Here is a 24,663-nt window from a genome sequence, read left to right as displayed (position 1 = left end):
TAAATATAAATCCCTGTTGTAAAAATCTTAAATTTGTGTTTTTACCTTCCAATTGAAGACATACTCATTCCCAACCCAGTGACAGTTCCTTGAAGATCAGGCATCACAGAGTTAGAAATAAACAAGTTCACTGAAAGAAAGCAACCACTAGAAACTATCTCAATAACTCCATTCCAAGTGACAAGTACAAACCATTGAAGTGCTCTAAAAAATTTTCTATTTCTTTTATTTCTAAAAATATTTAAATACATACATACATACATACATACATACATACATACATACATACATACATACATACATACATACATACATACATACATACATACATATATATATATATATATATATATATATATATATATATATATATATATATATATATATATATATATATATATATATATATATATATATATGTATATATAACATTTAAATATATAGATGTACTTTAACACAAATAGACATTACCTATTTGCTATCTTTGTAAAAATGGGCAGAAAGGGCGAAGTGCAACCAAATATAATAATCCAACATATAAATGACTAGAAAAAAATTTATTTACTTTTTAAAATGTTATTAAAATAGTTTTTTTTCTGTAAACAAAAACTTCAATTTTTACCAAGAAAGAATTAAGAATTTGAAAAAGATTGCAACTAGTCATACTTGGATTTACAGATGACTTAACATATGCTTCAAATGCAATAATAGAAAATAAAGAAATATCAAGGAAATAATTTTTACTGTCTTTGCACCAAACTTTTGAAGTATCTAGTTGTAAAAATAAGATTTAAACTTAAAAAAGAAATCTTTTTACATATTACAAAATGCTAAACAATTAAATTTACAGCAACATCAACATCCAATTGCTTAATCTGTTTTTAAGCCAACATATATCCATAATAAAATTGACAATACATACCTTGGGTGAAAGAGTAATTGTTCCAATAATATCAATAATGCTACAAGACATCAGTATCAGTCCAATCTGTGAAGTGCTCATAGCCAAACCCTCTAAAAGTCAATGAAAGCATGCATATTTTCTTACAAAAAATCTTTGGTCAGAAATATACTTTTATCTTAATAGTTACCAAACTCTTTGGAGGTGGCAGCGTATATAGTAAACAGTTCAACTCGACCAATCCCAACAATACAAAACATTCCATATAAAATCATGCTGAACAAACAATCTTTGTTCCTATAACAACACTCTTTTCTTGATAATTTTGACTTTAGGAAAAATTATTAATAATACATAATAAACTTTAAAATAAAATTTGCTTCACAGAAAAACTGACCATCAAACTTCCATTTTTGTTTTTAAACTGAAATGTTTTTGACTTAAGGTGATGTAATTGAAATTACCATTTATATTTAAAAATCAAAGAAGACATTTTAAAGTTTTCTTTTGAATTTAAATGAAATTGCATGTTTTTAATTGTTCCATGTATTAATAGATGTAGAAAAAAGTATTGAAAATTTAAATGAGAAAATCAAATTAATAGAAGCAATTTGATAAAGTTCATATCAAAGTGTAACCACCTGATACTAGTTATTACAAAACTTAAATTAAAAATTCTTTAAAAATCAAATCACAAGGAGATTACTTACAACTTTAAGGAAAGAGATAAAACTATTATCATACATAAGAACTTGAATAAATTTTGAAGTTATCATATTCTTTTTTGCTCTATCAAAACAACCATTCTTTGTAGAGTTAATCAGTTTTGAACCTTCAGATAGGTTCAAACTACTTTGATGACAATCATCTTTTTCAAATGAAATATTGCAATACTCGCTTTCTTTCAAGCAATCCATGTTCTCTTCATACACAACAAATACTGAGTCTACATCTAATTTCCTGAAAAGATGTAGAAATTGCAAACAAATATATCTGAGAAAACAATTGAATAAATCTTCTTTGTTAATCATATATATTTATGAACATAAAAATTAATTTATCTAATAAATAAAAATAAAAATTTAATTACAGAATTAGTGTTAATAAATTATGACTGGTGCTAATATATTATCATTAGTGTTAATAAATTACCATTTGTGTTAATAAATTATACAATCACCTGTTATAACAGCTTCTAAACATTGTCTATTACCAGAAAACTGTTTCTGCTACATTTATGGAACTGTTTATGGATGTTATATCGAACCTACTCAATTGAAATGTGCAATATCAAGGGATGACAAATATAACCAAACTTATGAAAAGTGTTTGGAAAACTAACTAAGTATTAAGATAAATCCTGAGCTTTTCTGTGGCTGTTGAAAATCAACATTAAAAGAATGGTTAAGAAACACCAGAAAAAGTATACTATTTATGTAAGTTTGCAGCATTTGCAGAGAGAGAACACTGAATCACTGTTACTTTTATGTGGTGGATGTTTGTGGTTATAAGAAGTCAAAGGACAAAAAGAGGATAATCTATACTGATTTGCCATCTTCTATTGCACCAATGCCAAATGGAATAGTCACTTTAGTTCTGTTCAAATATGATGGGATTGTTTTAAGCAATTGGTATCACATCAGCCTGACCTACAGCAGCTATTTATTTACAGCTCTATAAGAACAACTTAAAATAGGAACCAACATTCTTTCATACAAGTCACAGTGCACACTCAAAAGTCTACAACAATATTAAGTCTTCATTACAAAAGTTCAACTACAAGCGCTTTACATGGGATTTAAGGGAGATTTCAAGATGTTCGTTTTGGATTAGAGATTCACCAAGTAATCTTGTTTTTTATGTTTGTAGGACAGTAGAGACACTTTAAATCACTATCTTCAAAGAAAATTGTCTGAAAGAATATAATTGTGTCTAATGTGAAGAGTGTTGCTTTAATAACTGTGACCAAAATTGTTCCACTGCCACTCAATAGAAAGTTGGGATTAATAGACAATTTGTTAAAGCATTAGGTAGCAGTGGTGAAACATTTTAAGGAGACCAGGTTTCTAACCTATCAGATAACAAAGTTATAGATGATGTGTTCACTGGGCTAAAGATAAAGTCTATGTTTGCATCAGAAGGTTAGAAAACAAAATAATAAAGAAAGAAAAAAAAGTCTAGGTTGCATTTAAGTATGTTCATTTCGATTATGTCCTAGAAACATATTGATGAATTGCTTAACAAAATGTCACCCAAAAAGCACTCTTCTCTTTATTTCTTCTGTCTAAACATTTTTATTTATATATTTTTTAAACTTTTACATTTCCATGTAAGTATATAGTACTTTCCTTTTCTACCAATGGGATCAGCTGGAATACACAGTGTATAGCTTATCTTGAAAACCTTTATAGCTAGACAAAAATGGAAGTGATTTCAAAATAAAGATACAAACATTTACCTGGAAATATCAAAATTTCAAATTTTAACAGAACTTTCTTAAAAATTTGTTACTAGATGCTTTCATTAATTTTAACGTATTAACATTAGTGTTAATATATCACCATTAGTGTTAAATTTACTTGAAGTCAAAATTCGCAAGAAAATAGTATTTTTAGGAACAAATATTGTTAGCATAAAACTGTATGGGTTTTTACTGCTCACTATATATAGAGTAAAATGGGGCCAAATGAAATAAAGAATTTTAATTAATTTTTTTTTAAGGGAAAAAGGTTTTTAATTATTATTATTTTTTTTTAAAGTTGTAGAGAAATTTGAGCTGTATTTATATATATACAAATCAAGTAAAAGAGTTTTTTATTTTTTTAAGAAACTTTATTTAATTGAAAAAAAAGTTATTTCATTCTACTCTCACAATCGGGGAGAATGAAATACGCAAATCTATGTGTAATTAAAACAACACTTAACTAAAAAAACAAACAAAAAGAAACCAATATTAACAATTAAAAACAACCAAATAAAAAAAACTTTATTTTTGTGATGATGTCAAGTTGTAGAGAGGTACTAGAGGTTGAGCTGAATTGTCACTTGTGCGGCACTTTTTGGTGCAATAAAACTCAGTGCCTTTTACATATCGCTTTGGTATGCATGTTTGACAAAGCCAAACCTTGCATTTTGAATTTTCACACTGATACCATTCCATATATTGACTTGTTGAAGCTTTGCCTAAAACTTGACAGCACTTTTTACACTTGACTTGGTTTACAGCTGTTATTTTTGTTGGAGTTGCTGTTGTTGCTTGATTTATTTGCTACTCGTCATTAAAGCTTAGCTTACATTGTTTTTTAGCTTGCTTTGCTGCTTTTTTGTTCTCAGCATCTTTCAATCTTTCGAGTATGTCAGGTTTACTGAGACACTCCCCATCGAACCTTGGTACATCTACATTTTTGCGTTTTTTTGTGTCAGTGTGTTGGATGCGAAATATTTGTTGCAAAGCTGCTGCAAGCAATTGGGCCTATTGCAATTGTTTTTCAACCTCTTTTTGAATTTCCTTTTGAATAGCCGGAGTTACTAGACTATTAAAGGTTGTTTGCAGGCGAGTTGGTTTTGGAGGTAACTTTGAAGCTGATGCTTTGCAACACATGCTGATGCTTTGCAACACATGCTGATGCTTTGCAACACATGCTGATGCTAGATGTTGTTGATATAGATTCAGATAGTAGTGGCTGAGATGGTGTAGTTCCTGGTGCTAGCAGTGGTTGTGGTACTTTCATAGATTCTGGTGGTTGAGATGATGAAGGCTCAGGTTAAGATGACGGTGTTTCAAATGCATTAGCAGTTTGCAACTTTAACTGATCGATTTTACTGATGTTGAGTGGAAACAAGCCAGTATTCTGAAATCCACTAACTATTTGGGTGAGTGTAAAAACTTCACCAGAGCTAAAATGTTTTGCTTGCAGTTGACTAAAACATTCTTTTTATAAGCTGCTGAACTTTGTCTCTGTATAAAACTGTTAAAGTAATTTGCACCAAACTCTTTTGACATGACAATAAACACCGACATCTAGTGGCTGCAGAATGTGTGACGAATGAGCTGGTAATCAAATTAACAATATTGTTTTTGATAAAAATAAGTACGACCCGATAAGTGACATGTGTCACATGTCCATCTAAGACTAAAATATGAATGCCTATAATTGGATAACTATAACTAGATTTATTTAATTAAGTAATTAATTGATTAAAGTAAAGATTAAACTAATTACCTGGAATTTTTTTAATGGCAGGAACATACACACCAGTAAGCTAATTCACAAATTGCTTATCTTCCATCCATCCGGATGGAGATATGACGTAAACGGCATCATCTGGACCACTTAAGCACCAATTTCTGTACAGGCATTTTTTTGATTCAAAAATAATATATGGAGCAAGACAATTACCAGCAGCATTGATGCAATTTCCAACTGTATAATGGATTTATTCATTGTTGCCAACTTCAATAGTCATTTTGCACTATGCCAGCAAACTATGTGTTGCTTGTCTTGATCACCAGAAAATCCAATTTCATCAAAATTCCACAAATGACATGAAGTACTTTCATCGATTCTTGCTTCATTGAACTCTTTTTGCAGTGTGTTGAAATACTTTGCAACTATTTCTTGTGAGCAAGAAGCGGCTCTGAGTGATGAAATATTGTCTATGGGCCTGATGCTTAATTTATGACTCCACCGATTTATGAAAAGCTTAAACCAATCTCTCCCTGGTGTACCATTAGGAAACAAATGAGATTGACCTTGGTGATGATGTCATTGTAAGTTCTACCAAAGCCCCAATCGGATAATTTGATTAGGATATCTACCATAGTTGATTAAAGTTGTTGCGACAATCTTGTGTTTGAACCATTCCCAATTGTTTCACCTATACCATGGACACACCTGTGAAGAGTTGCTACTGGTATGCTAAATGATTGAGCAGTTTTGTTAAGTGAAAACTCACCGCTTTGTATTTTGACCACTGCAAGCGCAACTTGTTCTTCGGTGTATGGTTTTTCTTTTTTCTTTGAGAGCAACTTGTTTCGAGGCATATTTTATATTAGAATAGGTTTAACACGAATTGATTTAAAATTTATACAAAAAAATCATAGAGATTGATTGGTCACTTGAGATTTAATTAATATAAGCCGCATTTAACAAGTGAGCAATTAGTGTATTTCATTCAACCCCACATGTCTCTGTTTTCGTTTTTATCTCATAACTTTTTTCCCTGAATAGCAAATTTAATCTTGAAAAAAGATTCTTGACCAGCGTAAAAAGTTCTACCAGTATACTTATTAAGTTCATTAATATCAAATTTAATTTCGAGAGTTTTATGTCCTTTTTTCAAAAAAAGAAAAAAAATATCATCACACGTTCAAAAACTTAACAAATTATTAAAAAAACTTTTTTTTTATAATAAAAATTTGATGTCATCTTATTCAGAAAAAAACCCTCTACAACATGATCAAAAAGTATTTGCAAAAAGTTTATTCAATAATTAATTAAGAACAAAAGAATAAGCATAGTCATAACTATTTCATTCTACCCTCTATTTCATTCTACCCTCTATTTCATTCTACCCTGTTTTACTATACTGAAATTAAAGTTTCTAAATTAAGTTCATAAAAACTGCAACCTTTAACTATTTTGTTAACTTGCTTCACATTACTATATTTTACAATATTCTGAAAAATATTTCCATAAAATTTAAAAAAAGAAACTTTCACTTTATGCTATAGAAACTATGTATTTGCTTGAAAACAACAAATACTAAAGAGAAAATTGATGAGCTACTAATTTAATTGAATAATATTTTAAATGGATGAGCTACTAATTTAAAGAATAATTTTTTAAACATTTCTTCAAATGAAGTCAACAAACACTTTTTTTTTTTTATCTGCAAAATGTAATAAATTTAGAAAATGTAAAAAATGTAATAAATTTAAAATTTAGTAACTTTTTTGTACATTCTTAAATTAAAATATTGAGACAACTGGTACCTTTCAGACACTAATTGATAAAAAAAAAAAAAAGTGAAGAACTTTTTTTATATTAATTAGTACCTGAAAGGTACCAATTGTCTCAATTCTTTTTTTAACTTTTGCCCTAGAAACTATTTTCTCTTGAAAAAAAAAAAAAAAAAAAAAAAAAAAAAAAAAAAAAAAAAAAAATGAAAACAACCCTTATGGTCAATTGTCATAATAAAAGCATCACAATCATTTTAGAAAGATAACTTTTTTTCTTATTATTTCTTTTTGATATTATAAGTTACCTGTTACATGAAGGAAGAAGCCAAACAATTATGGAAGTTGATATCACCATACAACTTGCAATAATCATATTAGGCAAAAATATTTCATACCTACCGAAGAAACCATCTGAAAAAAAAAGTTTGATAAAAAAACAACAACAACAATCCAAATACTTGTGTAGAAATAATTCTAACTTTTCACAATACAAAATGTTTTATAAAATAGTTGTCCTGAGATTCAGTGTCTTATTTCAAGTTTTGGTTGATGTGCTTAATCTGATACTTTATATTTATTCCAAGAATGAAAAATAAGTAATCAAGAGTGAACACTTTAACAATTAAATGTATAATTCTCAATTGTTGACTGCTTTGGTTTTTATTGTTACATATATAAGCATTGTGTATGTTTTATTCAAGGAAAACTTTATTTTATGATTTCTTTAAAAATTAGACCTTATTCTTTACAAGTAGTTACTTAAAAACCTCCATCCAACTTGTTTGCAAACAAATTGTTTTTAAAAAAAAAAAAAACAGTCATTAATTGCAATTTATTTACAATTTACTGGAAGATTTTATTTACAATTTCCAAGAAGCAAGTCTTTTTAAATGCTCTACTGAAATCAAGCTAATAGGCTAATGAATTTGTGAAGTTTTACAAAAAACATTAAAAACAAAATTTTAAGCCTATATAATCATCAGACTTCCAATTCCATTCTATAGTGACAGATAGAGTTAAATCTCTGAACTTATTTGGATGTAAAATTAATTTAAGTTAACTTATGTGAAACATTTAAAAAGATTCATTTTATTTAGAAATTTTCTTTTTGGAACTGATTGTAAAAACATTAGACATGAAAAAGATAAAGTTCAAGAACTCACAAAGCATTGACAATGTTTAAAAAATTTATTCAGGAGCATCTAAAGCCTTACTTTTACTGCTTAAATAAATGAACACATAATAAGTATTAAACAATTAACATCGTTTAGTGTTTATTATGTATTATTATGTGTAAAAGTGTGTATTATGTGTAAAAGTGAAAAATAATACTGAGAAACAATCAGAAGCAGAAAATAAAAATTTAGATTACATTTTATGAAAATTGGAAGCAGAAGAGACAATAGATGATGATAGTGAATTCGAGACTCTAGAATATGGAAGAGAAAATGATACACAATTGAAGAAAAACTCAACTCAGAAATAGCTGATAATGACAGCAATTAAAAAATGAAAACAGTGAAAAAGTGATAATGATTATGACATTGTAAACAATTGCCTTTTTACATTTAGTATAAGATGTTTTATTTTAAAAATAAAAAAGCACACTAAAAGTAAAAACATGGGCTTATTAAAAGAGCTTTTTATCAACCTTATGGACTTGCTTCCTGGGAGTACAAAATAAAAGATATAAAAAGCTACAAAAGAAAAAAAATTCACCTTTTTTAAATCTTTTTGGATACTGCTCCGCAAGAAAAACTAAAAATCCTAAACCATAAGAGTAATAAAAATGATTTTAATAGAAACATTACTTGATTTATATATTTACTTTTAAATTTAAAAAACTTTTTCCATTTTTAATGCAGTAGTCATAAATGATGCATCAGTGTTAACTTTCTGTTTTCCTAACATCTATAGCTGCAAACATGGAGAAACATCTTCCATTGAAAGAATATACAAGTTTAAAGCCAACATTTTACTAGGACTCATGCATTTTAAAATTGTCTACACAATGATTCGAAAATCTATTAAACTTTTACTAATCTAGGTGAAAGAATTCATAAATTAGTCACAACTTAGTTATAATTTATATAATCTAGCACCTATAGTATAATTAGTACTCGAAAAGTACATAAACTAGTTTTATACAACTGATTATCCACTTAAAACAAATAATAAATACCTGCAAAACTTGGACCAATAATAACCCCAAGACTGTATGATGTAAATAGTATTGAAAACGCAAGAGCAATATTTGTATCATTAGATTGATGTGTTACAATGGCTTTTGAAGCTAAACCAGAGGCTAAACATAAAAAAAAAAGGTAGAAAACTTTTTTGAAGATCTATACTTATAAAATAGGTGACTTAGTGTAAATATACAAAAACACTTCTGATAAAGGAATATCATAACTTTACTTCATTGAACATGAAGAATTAAAAACCCTATGTAAATTCAATTTTTATAGAAAAAAAATCAATTTTTATAGAAATAAAAAACTGCTATATAAATTCAATTTTTTAATTTTATTTTCATTGAACATGAAAATAAAAAAAAAAAATTGAATTTATATAGCAGTTTTTTAAAGTTTAAACTTTTAAAAAACCATCAATAATATATATGAAAAGTCCAGGAAATTGCAATTTTTTTCAATAGATGTTTCTTTCTAATAGGCTATATAAAAATTTTACAACAAAAATATAAAAAAACTGTTTAAAATATTTAAGCTAAAAGATGAAAAAATATGAAGCAAGACATAAAAAAGCTGCTTTGATATTAAAATCAAAAAGAATTTTTATACCTTTAACCCTTCCTTTTACTGATTTTATGAATTTGTAGAAAACTTTACTGATTTTATGTCATTTATATCAAATTTGCAATTAGTTTATTTGATCACAATAACCCAAATTTTTAAGTAGATAAAATCTAAACAAATCTCACTAGATGTTTAGCATTGTAATTTATAACTTCAAGATTCCCAGAAATTGTATTTTTTGAGAGTTATTAGGACTATAGGAATGCCATGTTCAAGTTTGCTGTGTTTTAACAAATCAGAGATATATCAAGATTGCAATAAAATCTAAAGTTTAAGCAACTTCTTTTCTACCACACAGCAGACCAAATCAACAAAAAAACATGGAATAAGTGTGTTATGAACTTTAAGGATTTTTCTGCAGGATCAGGTGTGTTTATTTTTATCATGATCTTTAGAAATTTAAAATACACAGACATCAAACATATCCAATAAGCTCATCATTTAAATGAACAAATTATTTTTTCTATTTTCTAGAGACAGAATTTTATTTACAAGTTATCTAATTTTGTTATGTGTATACTAAAAATATACATAAGTTTTTAAAAAGCAAATGATGTGTAGATAAATGAAAACTATTTGAAAAAAGTCTGCATGCTTTTAGTGCATGCTTTTAAAAGGTACAAACAGTTTTCAAATAAATTGAATTTAAAGTAAAACATAAAAAATTTTAAATTTTACAATGACTGTCTTTTTACGCTAAACGTGTTAATGAGTTGTACGATTAAAGTTATACAATCAATAGTAATAAAGCAATTAAATAGATTCATACAATTAATAAAGATGAGGGGGTAAAGTAAAAAATATTAGTCTACACTCTTTGGTATAAAAGAATTCATCGCCGAGCAATGGAATCAATGGTTCTAAATAGTAATATTGATTCCAACAAATTCAACAAATATCTTAAAGATATTAAGTGGCTAGTTAATTGCATTCTTTTTTTAATCTTAGAGAGCCTCCTAATGCATCTTAAACCAGCAAATTAGAAAGGTGACCATTGATTTGAAGGTGATATAAAAGATAATGGTATTTGCATAAAGCAAAGCTATATTTAATACTAAACTATTACTTAATTTTAAACTTTTACGAAAAAAACTGAAAGTTGATCATAACAAAATTTAAGAACTGCTGTCTTTAAAAACATTTTAATGATAAAAAATGTACAAAAAGGTACAAAACTGCTTTTGCTACTCAAAAAATTAAGATGAAAGTTCAAATAAATTTCAAAATTTTAGTTACTAAAAATCCGGACTGACTTTCAAGGGCAATTACTCCCTTAGTTTTTAAGCTAGAGATTAAATAAAAATATTATTAAAATTTTTTTATATTAAAAGTTTTTAGTTCTTTATTTATTTCAATTTAATTTGTCTTCAACCAGTCTGTTTCTTCAGATTCAGACAACTCTAAGACAAGTTAATCCAAAAAGTGAAAATACAAGATCAAGGTCAATTTTTTTCAGACAAAGCTTTATTTTGGTTTGCCAGTTACCCTCATACACTTTGCCCTTTCAAAATAGCCCAAAAGTCTTCAATTGGGCAGGGTTGGGGTTGTTACATTTAAAAATACTTAAGTAAAAAGTAAAAGTACTGACTGCAAAAGTAACAAAGTAAAAGTAAAAAGTCTTGCTGAACAAAAATACTTAAGTAAAAGTAAAAAAGTAAAGTAAGTCAGTATGCTGAAAGTACTTTTTGGTTACAAAGTAACAAGTACTTTTGCACGTTGTAAAAATAAACACATCAAACACTAACATACAAGAAATAAGTTTATCTATAAATCTTTTTTTCTTGGAATAAAACAAATATATTCATCAACATTAATAGGTTTATTTTAATAGATTGGCAGGTCTACTACAATTTTCCATTGACGCATAATAGCAGTTGCTGTTCAAAATGTTCATCTGTCATTCTAGTGCGGTTTGACATGAACACTTGTCCTGCTACACTAAATAAATATTGGCAGACTGCACTTGCAGGCAAAGCTGGTACTACTAATATATGTTTTGGTTCTTCTGAAGGTACAGCATGAGGGCTACTAACTAACTCTTGTTAATACAGGTTAAATGCTTTACAAAAGTTTGAACCATTATCAGTTGTAGTTTTTTTGGTTTTATCTTGAATGTCAAATTCTGAATGGATTTGTTCTAGGACAGCTGCTAATACGTTATAGGATGACATCCTTTCAAGCATCGACATGCCAATACTGCTGATCCTCTCTTTAAAGTTGACTCTTCAATCCAGTGTACTGTGACACCAATGTATGACGGATGATGAGCTGACCAACAGTCAGTTGCAAAAAAACGCTGTTTCTGTAACAGGCGAGTAACTTTCTGACGCATGACTTGATAGCGTTTGCCAAATTGTATCATGACATGTTTTAGGACAGATAAGAGTTCGGTTTGGTGCCAGAGTAGTTATCAATTTTCTGAAACCAATCTTCTCAGTTTTACTAAATAGCTGCAGGTCAGTTATTATATAATCAACTACAGATTTATCTAAAGTCTCCTGAGATGCAACTTTAGAGTTTCTTACAAAGTTGACTGTTTGCTGAAACTTAACTCATTGAGGTTGATTTCTCTGATCTTCAATCTTTTGCTTTCTGTATGCAATCAGTTTGTCATACTCCTTTATTTTAGTGGAATGAATTCTCTAAAGAAACTCAAATTATAACTATATTAACAATGCTATATTACTAATAACGCATAAATTTTTTAAATAACAAAATTAAACATCAAATATATCTGATTAAAAAAACCCAAAAGTGAAAAAAACACAGAGAAGATTGCGCCAAACATTAAAAACCCAAAAACCAAAAAAATAACTTGTCATGTTTTTGAAGGTTGCTGTATCCCAACAAGATAAAAAATATATAACAACAATAACAGAAAAATCTAAAAATATCTTTATATTTAACACACATGTGTTCAAAGGCAAGATAAAAAACTTAACAACATCTCTATATTAACAACCAACAAAATAAGCTCACAATAGCAACCAATATCAACTCTGGTTTATAAAATAAAACTTTAATTTATTTTTAAACAGTTAAAGCAAGTATACAACTACTGTACAAAATTAAAGTTGTAATAAAAATAAAACTGATCAAAACTTGCAACAAAAAACTTAAACCAACAACTATCTTATTTTGTTAAATAATAAAATTCATTGTACTTTTTAATTAATTAATCATTTTACACAACTAACTAAATAAAAATTCCAGAATATAAATATATTTAAAAATTACTAAATTCCAGAATATAAATATATTTAAAAAAAACTTAAAGCATTGTGTTAAAAAAAAAGAAAAGTTTTTGAAACTTACTTTATAGAACAAACAAATGTAGCACAACGTAATAACATTACAAAAAGCAAAGTAAAGAAAAAAAATTCTCTCCAAAAAATTATTTAATAAAAAAAAAAAATTCAAACAAGTAAATTTTAAAGACTTTCTATCTAAAAATTATCATATATTCTATAGAAAATTCATTCCATTATTAGTATGATATAATAAGCATTAAATGATTAACTACGACTACAAAAAATCCACTAAAAACATTAAATACAAAAAATCCACTAAATACAGAAAATACATACCTTAACATGTTTCCGGAGGTTAGATGGAGAGTTAGTATATGCTGAAACTTATTTAGGCTGTGGTGCACTCATCAAGCAAATAAATTTTAAAATTTTGTTAGTAACGTTAACTCATTTAAACATCGCATTTAAGTGTGGCCAAGGAGATTTAGATTTATCATCTTCAATAGCACTACTGGAGGCTGCCATTATAATCATGCCAAATGTCAACAAACCGTAATTCAATTGTGGAAAACTGTAGAACACTTACAGCTGGATGACATTTGGCGTGACAATATTATTGTCTGTATGATACTTCATTCGAACCATTGAAGTACATTTTTCTGAAAGTATTTCGTTACAAATTAAAAGTCATAAAAGTAACGAAAATAAAAGTAAATGTACTGCAATGAAAATGTAACTTGTTACCTGTAAAAGTACTGAAAAAAGTAACGAAGTATTTTAATGAAGGAAATGTACTTCGTTACACCCCAACCCTGCGATTGGGCAACACTTGGCATGGCAGACAGATTGTCAACTTTTTTGACAAAATTGATGTCATGGGCCTTGTAGCAGTTGGTCACGGTTTTGGCGTAATGCGATGACACCAGGTCTGACCAAAATACATATTGCCATTGGGATAATGAGCATTGATGAACAGCACTAATCTACTCTTGATACAATTCTCTTTGTAGATGGCTTTGTTAACTGTGAGGCTGCTGGGGACAAAAGATGCTTGGAAATACCTTTGTCAGAAGCGGCCAGCCAGATGAGCAGCTTGGGTTCGAACTTGTGCTTCTTACAATATTTAACGCTTGGTAGAGTCTTGTCACTAGAGTATTAGGTGCTGTTTCCTTTAATCATCTAGTGGAACAATGTAAAGTAAGACTTGTCATCAAGGATGACCGATTTTCCCTGAAAAACGCAATAAAGACAATGGGGGTCATGATTTTGGCTACACAACCACTTCCTTGCACTCTTTTATGTCCAGAATTGTTCTTAGAACATTTGATTATATCACAAATAGTGCTTCTTAGAATTTATTCAGCATTGAAGTGATCTACAGTGAACTTTTTACCTTGTGATTTATTATTCAATTAGAACTCATAAATCTGTTTTCTTACATCTTCTTGCTAGGACACCATTTTTTTCTCAATTTATAATAATTATCTAAAAACAACTAAATTAACTTATATAGAATTAAATGAGCATGAAAAAAAAAAAAATTAGCTTATGGCATTTTAAAGTCAGTCAAAGTCAGCCCGGATTTATAAAACCACCCATTAAGCTATTAGAAATATCTAATAAATACAAAAACAACACACATACTCACACACATATATATGTGTGTGTGTGTGTAATTAAAAGTCTTCTTCACTCAAGAGTGCTCAATAGCATGCTGGAAAGAGCAATTACATTGAAAATATAGTGAAGGATGGCAACTTTGTTGCCATCCTTGACTATATTTTCAATCATCAACCAAAATACAAAATGAAAAAACGTTAAAAAAGAAAACAATTTAAAAAAAACAAAAAATTATCTATTAAAACTATACAATATATATATATATATATATATATATATATATATATATATATATATATATATATATATATATATATATATATATAAATGTTGATGGAGCATTTGATGGAGCTGAAGTTTGCAAATTAGTAGGTCTATTTACATTAAATAAGCTATCATCCGTTTATAATAAAACTTTTATAGGCATTTACAGAGACGATGGTTTGGCGGTCTTTAAAAATTTTAGTGGCTTAAAATCAGAAAGAGTTAAGAAGACAATTACAAAATGTTTAAAGAATTTGGATTAAGTTATTAGTAATTTGGATTAAGGATTATCATCAAATGCAACTTGAAAATTGTTAACTACCTGGATATCACTTTTAACCAAAACAATTCCACTTATCAAGCCTACAGCAAGCCAGGGAATCAAATAAACTATATACATAAGGAATCAAACAATCCTCCGAATATTATTAAGCAAATACCCATTTCATTGGAATGCAGATTATCAAGACTTTCATCCAGTGAAAAAATATTTGACAAAGCTATTAAGTGTTATGGAAAGGCATTAAATAAAACAGGTTACAGTTATAAATTAAAATATAATAATACTCCTAATAATACCAGAAAGAAGTATAATCAAAAGTGTAATATTATATGGTACAACCCACCATTTAGCAAAAATGTCATCACTAAAGTTAGCAAATCATTTCTTGATTTGGTAGACAAGCATTTTCTAACAAAGTATATTTTAAGCAAGATATTCAACAGAAACACTTTAAAAGTTAGTTACAGCTGCATGCCAAATTTAAAATCTGTAATAAATGGACATAATCATAAAATCATCGACAAAATTGCAGATCAAAATAAGAAATCCGCAATTGTATCAGCAGGTTATATTGTTCCCTAAATCAACTTTGTCTGAATGAAAAAACACTATACAAAACTGTTACTTCTTCCAACCTCCCAAACTATTTAGATAAAGTATATATTGGCATAAGTGAACCACCTTTTAAGTTACGATATGCAAACCACATTAAGTTGTTTAATACTGCAAAGTACAGAAACAACACCAAACTATCTAAGGAAACGTGGCGCATAAAAGAAAACAACGGTAAACCAATAACTAAATGGAGTATAATTAGAAAATGCCAACCTTACCAACCAGCCACAAGAAGATGGACCCTATGCTTAAATGAAAAAACTGAAATTTCCATATATAGGGGCAAAAAACAAGAGCTGTTGAGTAAGTTTAGGCATATGAATAAATACATGCTTGTGTCATTTGAAAGTAAAGACTAATTTGAAGCCATTAATAAGAACGATTCTTTTTTAACAACACTTTTAACAGTTTTTTCTTTTTTCTTTAATGTTTTCTTTTGTAACATTTTTTCATTATGTATTTTGCTGATGATTGCTGGTATGCCAATATGAAACTTTAAGTATCAACAAACTCATCATCCTTAGCTGTATTTTCAATATATACATACGTGTGTGTGTTTGTGTATGTATGTGTTTTTATGTGTAATTAAACAAACACGATATACCTGAGAAAGCACCTTGCATGAATCTTGTTACTAAAGCCCAATAGAATGAGCAACTAAATCCAAACAAAAATGTTGATATTATAAGACAAATTGATGAGATTACAATAACTTTTTTAGGATCTATCTTGTCCATCAAGTATCCCCAAAATAATCTAAAAAAAAGATACAACAGTTAGATACCATATTAATTTCCCTAAGCCATTTTTAAGTTTATTGATTTAAAGTACATTCATTGATAACTTCCTTATGCGTAGATTCTGGTTCAGTGTACTGTCAAAATCAAGCTTTCATTCTGTTTGCAGTGACACTTTTCAACATCTTATTCCAACTTGTTTAATGTGGATTTGTATTAATTGCTTTTTATGTGCTTCTTATTTGAGATCTGATCAAGAACTCTTCAAACATTTATTTTTTAAATACAAAAAGAAAACTGTAGTGTTTCAAAATTTTCCCAAATTGTTTCATCTTTTTTATATGAAATTGTGGCACAATCTCATATAAAAAAAAGGATGAAACAAAAACATCATATTTCCACAATTTCATATAAACAGAGAACCAACTTGTGATTTATTTCTTAATTTACTTAATTCAGCATGTCTGTAATTTTCACCTTTAGCTTGTCCTAATTACACAAAAAACACAAACTTTATAGCCTACTTTTCTAGCCCCTCAGACAACTACTTTCAGATCTGCACAGATCAACAACTTATGATTATTGTATTTAACTTTGTTTAAAAGTTATTCTTAGTTATCATAAGTTGCTTTCAAAATTAAACTGAACTGAATAAGCAATAAAAAATGATGGCAATTTTTTTCAATAAGCAAGAGTACAAATATGGTGCTATAAAGAGAAGCATTAACTAATTTTTCATTAAAGAGACTCATTCTGTATATTAGTTTATCCAAAAAGTTAAGGACATTACAATAACATAAATTTTTTGTAGAGGAAAATTTAAAAAAAATTATTCTTTACTCACTAAATTCTTATTCATTAGTAGAGTATCCCGCCATCGGAAATTGCATAAATGCGTAAATTCCGATGTGAGAAATAGTTTATAAAGGTGACTCCGATATGATTTAATCTTTTTATTTTCTGATATTTTCCAATGGTTTTTGGTGGCTTGCAAAATTTTGCTGTAATTTTGTGAAAACTTCGTAATTATAGAGAACCAACTTGTGATTTAGATATAGATAAGATTTAGATATATTAAGAAATAGATAAATACATCGGAAATACCAATATTATGAGTTTACACTTTAAATACAATTTATTGTGAAATTACGCAAAAATATTGTACAATAATGCATAAATCTCAAAATATATCAGAGAGTGCGTGAAATTCTCCCTATCGACCTCAAACTACATCCCACCTCCGATGTGATACCATTCCTCACCATTGCATCACATCAGAGTCACCTTTATAAACTATTTCTCACATTGGAATTTACGCATTTACCCAATTTCAGATGGCGGGATGCTCTATTCATTAGCCATGAAGTTAGTACTTTGCTCTGATGTTTGGCCAATTCTAAATCACAAGAACATTAAGACCATGTTATGAAAATGGTCTTAATATTCTTGTGACAACCCATACACACATACATGCATGCATGCATGTATGTGTGTATGCATACTGCATACATGCATACATGCATACATGCATACATGCATACATGCATACATGCATACATGCATACATGCATACATGCATACATGCATACATGCATACATGCATACATACATACATACATACATACATACATACATACATACATACATACATACATACATACATACATACATACATACATACATACATACATACATACATACATACTTACATAAATTTATCTTTTATAACTTTCTTAAACTACTTGAAGTAATTATCAAGGTCATATCTTTTTTTTCTCTGCTTTTACCTGTCTGCCTTATTTATTAAATCATAAACAGATTCTTGCAGAAGAGTGATCCTTTAAAAAAAAAACTTTTTTAATTTATTTTATGGTACTCTCTTTTTGGATGAAATAATTAGTTATGTATAATTATAAAACTTGAGCTTGATTTATTGATACCTACAGGTTATTCAATGACTTTTACAGTTATGGCCATAAAAGACTATATGCATCAAAATTGCAGTTAAATAACGCAAAAAAGATTATCAGAATCCATTAAAGCATTGAACAGAAATATTATTTCATCACCTGCAGTTAAAACAGAATGAATACAACTAATCAACCAATCGTAATAACTTACTTTGTGCAAAATACACAGACAAACTATTGCCAAAAATCATTATTTGCATTCTTTATTGCAAATATTGTCAAATTTCTATTATTTTCTAAAACTGAATATTAGGCTGAAATGAAAGCTCTCCCCTGCAGAAGCACACAGTTCTTTGACTCTGGGAATTTATGCATATGTTCAGATGCAACTTGCAGCAAGTATTGTTTCTATTCCTTATTATCAGTAATAGAAAGTTAAAACCTTGAATCAGTTTGACCTCACACTTGGTAATGTTATTTACAACCCAGAGACTTTGAACATACTAATTGGTTTTCTGGCATTCATCGTTCTATTCTTATTGTACAAGGTCAATTTTTCACAAAAGGTGACATGCTAACTGGACTTCTCTTTTGCATCCTGCTCGAATATTGTGTTGACAAGTACTCTATTTTAACTTTCATTGACATATTCATCAATAGAAGTTGAAGAATGTTAAATGCAGCAAAAATGTTACCAAACAAGGGCAAGTGTTCTTGCACTTATCCTCCTTTTTGCACTATTTTCTGCCAGCTGTTCTTTTTTTTTATCTATTTGCTTTACAATCTAACTCCTTGTCAATTCCTTCCATGTAACTCTCCCTGGTGAAGTTCCAAAAATAATCAATCTTATGGTCCAATGGATGATACAACATTTGCATGTGCAATATCAAATAGCTTTTTGATACCTGAAATGCATTTTCACTTGCTACTTGATTATCAAAACCCCTCTTTAAACTCTTCTTCAGTTTACTCCAAGTTTTTCTTTTGCATTTCTTTCAGTCAGCCATATTCTATAATATCCTGACATCATGCCTCAATGAGCAATATGGTTGCTATACTTCAAGTATGAATTGATGGCATCCTTTGCAAAAGTGTTGAAAATAATTAATTACTGTAATTATTTACAACTAATCAGGATCTTTTAAAAGTAAATTGTTATTCACTAAGCAGTAATATCAAACAATAAAAATATGCATTTAAAGCACAACTTGTACCAGTAAAAATGTTTAGTATTTGGTTCATTTTTATTAAAACTTTTGAATACTTTGAGGTTTAGTAATTATGTAGGACAAATATTAGTCACATAAGCATTGTAAACAGTTGATTTGCATGCAAATAAATTCTTTTAGAAATTAATTATACATCATGTTATAGTATCAAACATTAACAATTTATAAACAAAATATGTCACTTTCCATTCAAATTCTTCAAAGTATTTTGATTCAATATTTAATTATATACTTGGAAGTTTTTTTAAATTTTAAAATATTAAATTAACACATATTAAGCACATTTATTGCTATGCAACAAGATGCTTGGAGGTTTTATTAAATCATTTAAAACAAATATTAAGCACATTTCAAGCACAATTCTTTAACTATTTGGCACTTTCTAACACAACTTCATATTGCAACCTAGTAGATCTAACAGATTTAAACATTTCTCTAGTAAATGGAACAAACAAAAAAACAGCAAATTGTTGGTTTGTTGACATGTGATCATTTACAATTCATTAGGAAATTAAAGACTCATTTAAATTTTCCACTAAATAATCTTTACTTATCTTAATTACATATTCAATAGCAACCTTGTCTTGAGACAAGCAAAGCAAAAGAATGAAAACATCCTAATGCAATGTATATCTGTTTACAAATGTATGTAAAGCAAAGAAAATATCCAAGCTCTCTTTATATCTTTTAAATGAAGAAACTTTACAAAGAATGTTTTTTATAAATTGAAAATACTATTCATTGGCTTTGTTTCCAATTTTTGAATTTAAATATTAGAATCAACAAATTTTTGAACTGATTTAGAAAACTTTAACTGTTGCCCTCTAGTTCACTGCTATCATCTAATTTAACTGTATCTAAATCAGATGAACACCTGACAAAAAGATATTTTATTGGAGGATTTTCAAAATTAATTCTTTCGATATAAATTTAGCAAACTTTATTTAGAAATAAACAAAGGATATTTTATTGAACCTTGTTAAATATTACTTAAATATAAACCATTTTCCCTAAGTTTTTTTTTCCTTAAGGATGGTTTTGGCATTTTGGCAAACCATTTAAATGTTAAATAAACTTTATATACTTGCTACTCATTCACAACAGTTTTCACATTAACAATGGCCAAATGAAGTATAGGTAAACAATTGCCATATTTATAACCATAGAAATATTCTTATATACTCCTCATTCAAAAATTTTCACATTGCCCTTAACTTTTCTCCATTCCAATTTATTGATTGATAAATTCTTCCATTCAAATTTATTGATTGATGCACATGAAGTTCACAACCTTTGTTTACAAGTTATTAAAACTTCAAATTGACATCAGGATCATCTGAAGATATCTATATCATGTTACACCTAGATATATTTTGATTAAAAGATTTAAATATTTGTTCTAATTTGCATAGTTAATATCTGATTTGATTCACTGTTACAGAATCATAGGATTTGAACCCTTTTGCAAGGTTTGGTTTAATGACTCATCAAATGTTATCACTAAGACTGGTGATAATGATATTTGTTTCTACAAACACTCATGAAAGTTTGGTGATACCAAATTTAGTAATATATGTACACTTAATTCAATCCAGCTAAAATTTGTTTGCAATATTACTATTAGAGAACATTATCACAAATAGTGAGTTTAGTCCATCACAAGATTGTCAAAAAATTCTTGGTAATTGCAATATATAGAAATACTTTACTAATTAGTTTAAAACTAACATATTAAACATAAATTAGGTATTAAGATATAAATAGTAAATAAGTATCAAATTTTTCATTTAGAATAGATTACACAACATTAAACAAGAAAATTTTAAAATTTTAATTTCTAAACACAACATTAAACAAGATTACACAATTGTGTAATGAAAACTTTCATTTAATCATAAAAGGTTTTGTAAAATATTTCATGATTTAAGAATGTATTATTTCATTATCAATAAATTTGATATTTAGCAACTATAAATTAAAATAAAAAAAAGGATAAATTCCCTTGCAATTTGCAACACTGCAAATATTTAGTAAATTTTTTGTTTTCACAACACACAGAAACAGTGCAGATGCTCTCATAAAGCTAATATCATGATCCAAAATTCAAATCAACAAGTTTAAAAAATGGTTAAAGAAAACTGTGATCAGTAATGCAAAACTATAAAACAAAAAATAATTTCATGTTACCCACTACATATTCTGGCAATGAATAAGGAAGAAGCTATCCATCCAGCATTTCTACCTACACCATAAAAGTCAGGTTGTAAGTAATGAAGAACAAGTTGCATATACAGGCTGTCAAGTTGTAATTTTTTTTCGCTTTTTTTTTTGTTCTTTTTTGTTATATAACTTTTTTTTTTTTTCATTCAATTTTTTGTTTTTTCAATTTTGAAAATTGAAAAAACTGAAAAAAACAACTTAACACAAAAGATCAATAAAAAAAATTTGTGTGTGTGTATATATATATATATATATATATATATATATATATATATATATATATATATATATATATATATATATAATTTGAAACCAGTTTCAATTTTATAAGAAGTAGAATATTTTTATTAGAATTCATAGTTAAAAAAAGCATAAACTTGTTCCATAACAATAAAACAAACATAAAGAATGTTATGATATTTCATTTTATAAAATATCAAGTATAAAATCAAATATTATTTTTTTTGTAACTGTTAAAAATAATTTCAAAATTTTGTAATACATAAGCCCATACATTTTTTCTTTCACATAATGTAAAATATTATGTTATTCTAATTTCTTAAAGGTAATTTTACCTGCTTGCTCCTCTGATGCACCAAATGACTGAAATAGGTAAAAAAAAATAAAAAATACTTGTAAATGTTATGAACAAACATTATATGGAGTAATGTGGGGTAAAGTGAGTTAAAGTAAAGTAAAGTAGCATGACAAAACAAATTAATGTTTAGAGCACTTCAGTATAAAATGAAAGATTATTTTAACTTAAAACATATTTATTCCAATTTTTTCCATCTAAAAACAACAAGGTAAGATGAAATTATTTTTTAAGTGTATAGGTTTTTTGTATTTAAGTGCAGAAGAATTCATAAAATTTTACAAGACTTTATCTGGATTAAATTTCTTACAAAATTTTATAAGACTTTATCTGGTTTAAATTCTTCTGCAAATTCACCTTAAGAAAGAGAAGAAATGAAGATTGGGCTAAAAATTTTAATCAAAAACTTTAGTTGAAAAAGTGAAAAAATGAATTAACAACAAGTATTTAATGCAAACTTTTTTATCACATACACTTGTATTGATATAAGTAAAAAGTGTCATTACATATGACCACCTTACACTTTTGATAATATTAAAATACAGAGTAACTTAAAATACAAAGTAACTTACTATTATGCTTAAAAAAACAAATTGTGGTTGCTTTTATGCTTAAAAAAACAAATTGTGTTTGTATCATTGATTGTAGTAAAATTTTTAACCAAAACCCTAAGAATCTTCTCAGTCTTAAACTTGAAAAATTATAAACACAATAATCAAATTTATATCAAGTTGGTACCAGCTGAGGCAAATATTTGAATTTATGTAGAAAAAGTAGTTGCAAAAATAAAACTTTTTTGCAAATTATTCAGATGACTGTGACCGTGATGACCAGATGCCATTTACCCAAGTGGATTATCAGATGATATTATGAATATAATTGTCATGTTTCTACTCAGCATTTCATTACAAAAGTATTCTTGAAAATGACTACAAATAAATAATTTTATACTTCTAGAAATATAAGGCCCTGGCTGAATCATTTACTTAGATGTACATACCATCAATTAAATATTTTGTAACATCTTACTATATGATGCTTGATAAATGATTGATGCTTCTGCTCCATTCACTTAGATCTCACTACTTAAAAGATTTTTATTTCAGTGATAATAATTAAAACTTGAAAAGTGATAAACTTATGAATAAGTAATGAATACATAACTTCAAGTGTCAAGTATTAATTGTTAAAAAAAGCATTTACTTTAATCAGATGTAGAGAAGATATAGTTCACTTTGTGTACTGGAATAAATTAGTAAAAAGGTTTTTTACAAGCTTTAAAATAACAATAGCCCAATTAAAGAAGTTTTGGTTTATCATCTTCATTAACCTTAATGTTACATTTACTCTGTATCTGATATATGTAACATTACAAAATGTTATCACACTTAAGCATTATATCTTTCAACTTGATCACAATATTAAATATATCATTAAATGTTGGTTACTTTTATTGTTTATCCTAATTTATTACAAAAGCATACATATGTGATTAATTACCCCTTTTATCATTAGTTAAAAAATCATATACAACTTATACTAATAATTAAAAATTGTTTTACACTGTTATAAAAAATTGTATATAAAGGAAGAAAAAATTAAGAATTTTATTCTGTAGAAATTAATTTTCACATTCCAACTTTATTTATATTTTTTTTTACCTTTACCAGTTGTGGAAGATAACTGAAGACTGTTGTGCTTGTCATTGCCTCTAGAAACTAGGTTTGAAAAATGGCATATCACTGAAATAAAACTAAAGAATAATAATATTTATGTATGACAAAAATGCTTAATTCATTCTAAAACCAGGCTAAAATTTGTCTAATATTTAAGCAACACAGTTAAGCTTGATTTAACTTAAGTGCTTTAAATTAAACCAATGAACAAGAGGAAAAACTCACTTTCATTATGGAAATAGAATCTTTTAATTTAGCTTAACATTGCTTACATGATTATATACTAATCAAAAGACATGTAGGGAACATACTAAATCATTCCAGCTGACCTTAAAAAATATACATTAGTTTGAAGAAAAAGAATTCAAGTTGAACCTTTCTATCCTCAAGTACGGTTAAGACTTAAACAGTGAAAGAGTTCCAGCAAAAAGAAAAAAAGATGCAAAGATGTTTCTAAAAACTACAGACTTAACAAAGATTAATTCAGACAATTGCTTTTAAGCAAAAAAATTATGAATTTGATTTCAAGCTTTAGAACTATTTCTAGGCTCTCATGTCTTATAATTCAAGCCACACATTTAGCA

At 27.6% G+C, this 24,663-nt stretch overlaps 1 protein-coding gene across 21 annotated transcripts in view; it reads right to left on the bottom strand.

Annotated features, from left to right (window-relative positions):
* The window catches only part of LOC145188279 (uncharacterized), a 32,938-nt gene that overhangs the window by 1,106 nt on the left and 7,169 nt on the right, over positions 1–24,663 (bottom strand). For 3 of the 21 annotated variants that reach the window (XM_090077018.1, XM_090077017.1, XM_090077021.1), the window contains 13 exons: positions 24,065–24,121; positions 22,384–22,411; positions 21,776–21,830; positions 16,317–16,468; positions 9,046–9,168; positions 8,583–8,630; positions 7,169–7,274; positions 1,646–1,861; positions 1,092–1,198; positions 923–1,014; positions 745–771; positions 472–545; positions 46–231 (listed from right to left, as the gene is read on the bottom strand). In XM_090077018.1, coding sequence (XP_089933144.1) covers positions 46–231; positions 472–545; positions 745–771; positions 923–1,014; positions 1,092–1,198; positions 1,646–1,861; positions 7,169–7,274; positions 8,583–8,630; positions 9,046–9,168; positions 16,317–16,468; positions 21,776–21,830; positions 22,384–22,411; positions 24,065–24,121 — 1,271 coding nt within the window. Of the gene's footprint in view, positions 1–45; positions 232–471; positions 546–744; positions 772–922; positions 1,015–1,091; positions 1,199–1,611; positions 1,862–2,081; positions 7,053–7,168; positions 7,275–8,582; positions 8,631–9,045; positions 9,169–13,266; positions 13,603–13,674; positions 14,438–16,316; positions 16,469–18,570; positions 19,124–21,775; positions 21,831–22,383; positions 22,412–23,432; positions 23,451–24,064; positions 24,146–24,663 lie in introns of those variants that run through there. The other 18 variants (XM_090077031.1, XM_090077032.1, XM_090077023.1 and 15 more) reach the window with 17 other exon arrangements.

Source organism: Hydra viridissima, unplaced genomic scaffold (genome assembly GCF_058129835.1).
Source record: "Hydra viridissima isolate aposymbiotic clone 2 unplaced genomic scaffold, HvirCarnegie_v1 scaffold_1, whole genome shotgun sequence".
NCBI lineage: Eukaryota > Metazoa > Cnidaria > Hydrozoa > Anthoathecata > Hydridae > Hydra > Hydra viridissima.
This window is presented reverse-complemented; position numbering and strand designations above follow the sequence as displayed.